The 6,963-nt window shown below is 40.1% G+C and overlaps 1 protein-coding gene across 1 annotated transcript; it reads right to left on the bottom strand.

Moving 5' to 3' along the window:
* Positions 1 to 2,133: 2,133 nt before the first annotated feature.
* Positions 2,134 to 5,920, bottom strand: LOC146673566 (low affinity immunoglobulin gamma Fc region receptor II-like). The gene is made up of 6 exons (XM_085402288.1): positions 5,846 to 5,920; positions 5,417 to 5,452; positions 3,729 to 3,989; positions 3,404 to 3,649; positions 3,131 to 3,328; positions 2,134 to 3,043 (listed from the first exon to the last, which is right to left on the bottom strand). Exons 1-6 carry the CDS (start codon positions 5,874 to 5,876, stop codon positions 2,994 to 2,996), a joined length of 822 nt encoding a protein of 273 aa, XP_085258414.1. The 5' UTR covers positions 5,877 to 5,920; the 3' UTR covers positions 2,134 to 2,993.
* Positions 5,921 to 6,963: the final 1,043 nt, after the last annotated feature.

Below are 6,963 nucleotides of genomic sequence, written 5' to 3'. Positions count from 1 at the left end.
GTGCGTAAAAGAGATTTGTGTGTGCGTAAAAAAGATTTGTGTGTGTAAAAAAGATTTGTGTGTGCATAAAAGAGATTTGTATGTGTAAAAAAGATTTGTGTGTGCGTAAAAAAGATTTGTGTGTGCGTAAAAAAGATTTGTGTGTGCGTAAAAAAGATTTGTGTGTGTAAAAAAGATTTGTGTGTGCGTAAAAGAGATTTGTATGTGTAAAAAAGATTTGTGTGTGCGTAAAAAAGATTTGTGTGTGTAAAAAAGATTTGTGTGTGCATAAAAGAGATTTGTGTGTGGACTTAGAAAAAAAAAACCTGCAAGTCACAAGTGCGAATTTTGACCCTATTTTTCTTCCTTTCATCTGATTGGTCAATGTCATGTCAATCACAAATGTAACAATCCAATCAGAGAACAGATGGGTTTGGCTGTCGGAGGGGCGCTTTTTTGAACTGCAGGTCTTTGAAGGGAATAAATGTCCTTTTACATGGCTTTTTTTTACGCACACACAAATTCTTTTTACACAAATCTTTTTTACAAGTACAAAATATTTATGACCACATTTTGAGCCCATAGGGGCGGCCATCTGACTCAATGGGTTGGGGATGAGTAGATATTACTGGAGCATTTTGCAGTGTTTTAGCACTCATAAGTAAATAATGTGACTGTTTCTTCCTAGTGGAGAGTTCACAAGGTTGAACTCTAGAACTGAGGTTCTGCACAGATGCCCAGTACAAAATAAAGGAGGATTATTTTCAGTTCTGAGTCATGCAAAGTTACTCCAGCAGAGCCAAGGAATTTAAAAAAATTATGGCAGTGGAAAATAGCGGCTTATTTTGTCGAGCACAGTGGACAGTCACAGGCTCTACTTCGAAGAGTTTTTACAGAGGATGATTGTGCTTATTTAAAGTAACGTAGCTGCAGGACTCCCAGCCCAGCAGGGGGGCAGTTTTAAACCTGCAGCCAAGTTTAGAAAGCATTTTTCTGAAAAGCCTGTAGAGGAGCAAAAACCACAGAAACCACAGCAGATGTTCTGAGGAGGAGTCACAATGTCCGCACTTTGAAAGCCTGAAACTCTCCACAAGCGTAAACGAGCACATACAGTCTTTGTTTTGCAATTTAGGAGGACAGAGGCATCATGTAAAGGAGATCTGAAGCGTAAACCCAGACTTCGGCTTCACGGGCTCAGTGTGTTGAGTCTGCAGTGTTCAGTAAAAGTAAGCAAAAGAACAAAAAAACAAACTCAAAGAGGATGTGAGAATGTGTCGCCCTGTCAACCACAGCCAGACCACAATAAGCACACGGACTTTCCATCTAACTGATGAGTGGAAAAACACTGTGAGTGCCTCTTTATTGAAAAAACAACACTTTATTTATTAGATGAATAAAAGCATAAATATAGCATATACATATATATGTACAGTGTTGGGAAGGTTACTTTTAAAATGTATTCCACTGCAGATTACAGAATTCATGCTCCCAAATGTATTTTGTAACGTATTTGGTTAAGTTACTCAATGAGAGTAACATATTCTGAAGACTTTGGATTACTTAATATACTGTCATGCTTTTTACAACGACATGAATGTACTACTGTTGTGTGATTTATTAGTATTACTGAAGGCTACTCGCCACCCCACTAACATTGTTAGCTTCCGTTTGCTGAGGTTAGTTCATAGACTGCTTTCAGAACTGCACATGATTATTTGCAGCTAACAGGTTGTTAATCCTATCCATCAAGTCTAACAGTCTGCAGTCTATGAACTAACCTCAGCGACACTGTCGCCAAATTGCTTGCTCATAGGAGGTTATCTGATTGTTGTGGTTTTCTCTCTTTTCTCTGTATTATTGTACAGAGAACATTCATTGTACTTACAATATAAAGCACCTAAAGGCAACCTTTGTTGTGATTTGGTGCTGCATTAATCAAACTGAATTGAAAACGTAATTGTTTTTATTCCAATAAAGAGCCAATAAAGAGCACTGAATATAAATCCTAAAAAAAAGAGAGGTTAAGTATTCATAATAATAATAATAACAATAATAGTAACAATAATACATTTTATTCAAAATGTGCCTTTCAAGACACCAAAGGACACTGCACAATAGGATAAAAGACATAATAGAACAATGACACAATGAAGAACAATAAAATAAAAGCACAAGATAAAATGAACAAACAGTGGATTCACAGTGAATATGCAGATTTGAACAGACGGCTTCTGAGCTGAGATATAAGAACCAATGTTTCTTATATCTGGGGGTAAAGAGTTCCACAGCCTGGGAGCAGAGCAGCTGAAAGCTCTGCTTCCCATGGAGGTGAGGCGGAAAAAAGGCAGGTCAGGTGCTTAACAGGTCAGAAAGATAAGGAGGAGCAAGGTTATTAATGTCCTTGAAGATGAGCAGAAGAAGTTTGTACACCATCCGGAGTTTCACTGGGAGCCAGTGAAATTCCTGGAGAATGGGGGTGATGTGCTGGTAGAAGGGATTTTGAACCAGTTGAAGCTTCTGGAGGGATTTTTGGAGGAGACCAGGTAAGAGAGAATTACTATAGTAAATGAAGGAGGAAGGAAGAGAACGAGACTATGGATTAGAATGGACGTAGACTGGGTGGAAAGAGAAGGACGTAATCTGTTAATGTGGTGTAGATGGAAATAGGCAGAAAGGGTGAGATTACTGATGTGAGATTTATAGGAAAGTGAACTGTCTAGGATGACACCAAGGCTCTTAACCTGAGGAGAAGGGAAAACTATGGAGTTATCAATGGTGAGTGAGAAATGAGTCGCCTTCGCCTTGGTGATTCACATATTGATCCTAAGAATGTATTTAAGAAATTTTACGAGTGAAAAGCAACAAAAACAACTGCTATTAATGTTTTTAAAAGGATTTATGGAAAAAGCCTGACGTTAAGACCTAACAGGGAAAGATCAGGAAGCAGACATATCTTTGTACAAAGAGTCTATGTTGACTTTTCTAAGCTGCATCTCACACTTGATGCTCAGTGGTCAGTCAAACAAGTCGTCAGGCAACTTCTGTCCAGTGCAGGTAGGTGGTGCTGTTACCAAAGAAACAAGGAGCGCCTGTTGAATAAGTTAACCCCAGATCGAGCTTTAAAAATATTCGAGGGGAATCAAAGTGTTACCTTTGGCTCTGCGTCGACATAAAGACACCATGAGGACAGTGGCAATGAAGTATGGACAGAACACCAGCAGGTGGAAAGGCAGTCTGAACTCAAGCTGGAGGGAGGGGGCATCAGGGTGTGGAGCTGATCCAGGGGTGAGGGATGTAAAAGTGGGTGGTGGGGGTGTAGATGTAGGCAGGACTGTGGTTATTGGATTACCTGCAGAGAGAATCCCACCTGTTCAGGTGAATATGTGGATGAAATCAGAGCTGAAATCAGAGTGAAGCTCCTCACCTGTGACAGTGATCCAGCTGGATGGAGACTCTCCATGACCGCTGATGTCACACTTGTAGAGGCCTTCATCAGACCTGGAAACATGCTGGATGGTCATGTGACCTGTAGTCTCACTCCCAATGAAGACGCCATCTTTATAGAAAGCAGCTGGGAGGTTGGAGGGAGTGGTCTTTGTTTTACAGAGCAGAGTGACGTCATCTCCCTCCATCACAGGGAGGACAGGACTCTGCAGGATCACTGATCCACCTCAACACAGAGACAAACTACAGCATTTCATCCATTTACACACAGCTTCATCAACACTAACTCCACACACTCAGCTTACCAGTGACTGTCAGGTTAACCATGTTACTGATGGGACCCTCTCTGGACTCACACCAGTAAGCTCCACTGTCCCATGGGAGCGTCATGCTGATCCTACAGGAATAATTGGACCATCTTCCCCACGTTTCTCCACAGTGACTCTTTCCTTCAAGTGTGCTTCTCCTCAGAGTCCATCCAGCAGAGTTTTCGGCCCCCTCACAGCTCAGAGACAAAGACTTTTCTTTGAAGAACTGAGAGCTGTTTGGGTTCACAGTCAGACGAACTGAATGAAACAGGGAAAAAATACTTGGATATGAGAAACTGTCAACCTGAGCACTGATCACAAAGGTCAAGCAAGTTTCCACCGTAAATATTGAATTTTTAACAGTATGTAAGTGATCCAGTTTTGGCAATCACACTGATCCAGGTACAGACTTTTAAGGTTTATCAAATCTGGATTAGCAGGACTCTTATTGGGATTACTGGCAGTGCCGAAATTCATTCAAAATAAACAATGTTTAATTACCTGTGTTAGGTTTAAAACTAAGAGGTATTTCATTAGCAAGGCATTAATTTTTTTTTACACACAGCCATGTTTACCTTGCATACACAGTGACACAGAATCGCCTGTAGGACCACAAAAGCCACAAGTCGGAGAGAAAAAGTTGCCTGCTGCTGTTAGCTAGAAGAGCTAATAAATAACAAATGCTTCCAATTCGAAGCACCAATCTTTCCAGGCTTTTGTCTTCATGCCTTTACTCCACTGGCTGTAAACATTAAGACCATATGAACAGATTCTTATCTCAACTCTAATCTACTTGTGAGCACCCTTGAATGACTTAATTCATAACACATTTTTAAATGAATGTCTTGACTTTACCAAACAGTTAACAGTTTGTCTTTATAATTCTAATGAATAAAAACTTATTTATATAAAGAAAATATTGCATACAGTTAATCATAAAAACCTAAATGTGTACTACAAAATAAATGTACTACTTCTGCTATATTTATTTAATGGTACTGACAAGTGGAGGTGAAATTTTTAATTGTTCTAAAAGCACATATAAGATGTCTCTGCTCCAGTTTTAGTGATTGAAATTTTAGGATTTTCTTTGGATGTCACTTAGCACTAACTGGCTAGCATTAGCCAATAGCTTAGCATTGACCTCTCACCCAAGTACGGTCACTTCTAAGTACGATGTTCCCGATTGAAGCTAAAACTAAAGCTTTAAACAGTTCACTAATCATTAACATACTGTTGTTCCATTTGACTTCAGCCATCTTTTATATACAGTTTATAGTCCCAGACTGCACAGATGAACAAGCTCTGGTCACCTGCTGATGAATTTTCTACTCTCATGCTCCGATCACTGTCTGTTTGTCTCTGTAACAGCGTCACTTCCTCCTTTTCTGCTTTCATTATCAGTGAGGCCACCAATGGGAGCTCTTGTTAAAACCATCTCCTCCCTTTGTAGCTGTTTGTTTTCTTTCCTTTTATTTTATTTTTTTCTCTTGGTACAACACGAGTTTGACCTTTTTCATGTTTTATACCATCATGTTGCCCTGTGAAGCATCGGGGTGAAGCAGATTGTATGAAATGAGAGTTTAAGCATGTAATCAATGAGTAATAATAATGAAAACTTTTCCTTAAACCAACACCTGAATGCTTAAATTAAGTTTTTACTAACAAAGACGAAGCTCACTGACCTTGGTTTGTCGTGTAGATCAGCAGTGAGGTCAGGACTGAAGACAAATGACACTTGGGTTAGTTTTTAATTTGAGAGGTTTAACGAAGTGATCAGAGGGCAAAGTGAAAAAAAAAACACTGAAGAAAAGCCAGCAAAGGAAGGAGAAAAAGTGCTGAAAACAAGGAATTGATTCAAACGTGAAGAGAATTTAAATACAATTTCAACGTTTGTATTTGTTACGCCCTAGCAGGATGTAATAGTATTAAAATGTATTAAAATGAAAAACATGAAAACTTCCTGTAAGAGTATCATTACGACCTTTCTGAGTAAGTCTCACAAATTAATCGTAACAAAGCCAAACATCCCTAAAAGCATTCTTCGGAGAAATGTTTTTGTTCCCTTTTGCACGTATCTTTAACTAAACTTTGTAGAAACAGAGGGAACTTACAGAGCAGCCACAGCACAGAAACTTCCCCCATCTTCACACTTGGTAAGTTAAAAGTTTATAAGTGATCAGTTTCTATGCACACCCTCCTCTTCCTCCTCCTCTGTGACTGTGGTTTCCTCTTCACTCATCAGTACGAGGCTTTTCTATTAAATCAAAGCTCTAATATCTAATATGAAGTAAATATGAATGTGATTTTATTAACCATGAGCTCTTTGATTCCCTTTCATGGGGAGAATCAGAGAGCTTTAATGGACAATGATTGATGAGGTGATGACCTGTTATGTCAGAACATTAGGTTTTGTTTTCCTGATAGTGAGAGCAGTTCACATGAAAGGAAGTGAGATGGAGGTGGTGTTGTGCTTCTCTCTCTTTTAACCACAATCGGGTGGTTTGTAAAGGTTTTATTGGCGACTGTCAAGCCTTTGAGTCGCCGAGCAGCTGAATAGGGGAATAATGTTGACGCGCCCACTGTTTAAAACGTAAGTCAAAGTACCAGGTTAAAACTCCTTTATTTGTTATCAAATCCTTAAAATCCGTAGAAAAAACAATCAAAAACATTCTAAACTTGAACAGTCAGCAAAAGTCGACTTCCCCCATCACCCACTCATTCACAAAAATTCCCTCGGGACGTGAACAGGTCATATAGCAATCGCTATTACAGACACCACGTGACCCAAAGCTATGCCTATCCACAACAGGTGTCATTAGACAAACTTCCTTATGCCCTTATGCAGTAGAGGTTTTTGATACAGGCGACATGGGCAAAAAAAATAAAAAAAAAAAAAATTGCTGTACTCGTCCTGCCCCCATGTCATGCCAGCGCATATTGGGAATGGCATAGGCACCGATCGGTTTTCTGCCGCCCATTTGCTGGGAGTAAGGGCGCCCTCCGTTTGCGAGGTGCGCCTGCTGCTTGCTGCACAGGGAGGAGAGGGCGGGGCGGCGGGGGATTCTCTGACTGGCTGAAGCAGCATCTAATAACTGTGTGTCTTTGTCCTGTTTCCCTCCCCTCACCCCCAACCAGTCACACGAAATAGCTGCCACTGAGTGTGATTCTGTCAGGTATTTCTTCCTGTTAAAAGCTAGTTTTTCCTTCCCACTGTTGCCAAGTGCTTGCT

Source organism: Rhamphochromis longiceps, linkage group LG3 (genome assembly GCF_057381845.1).
Source record: "Rhamphochromis longiceps isolate RC_006_pf linkage group LG3, R_longiceps_female_GT1.1, whole genome shotgun sequence".
Taxonomy (NCBI): domain Eukaryota; kingdom Metazoa; phylum Chordata; class Actinopteri; order Cichliformes; family Cichlidae; genus Rhamphochromis; species Rhamphochromis longiceps.
This window is presented reverse-complemented; position numbering and strand designations above follow the sequence as displayed.

Coding starts and splice junctions, on each gene's coding strand:
- LOC146673566 (XM_085402288.1), bottom strand. CDS start 5,876: ATGGGGGAAGTTTCTGTGCTGTGGCTGCTCT. Junction 5,453..5,845: donor TTCTGTGCTGTGGCTGCTCT/GTAAGTTCCCTC, acceptor ATTTGTCTTCAG/TCCTGACCTCACTGCTGATC. Junction 3,990..5,416: donor GATCTACACGACAAACCAAG/GTCAGTGAGCTT, acceptor TGTTTCATTCAG/TTCGTCTGACTGTGAACCCA.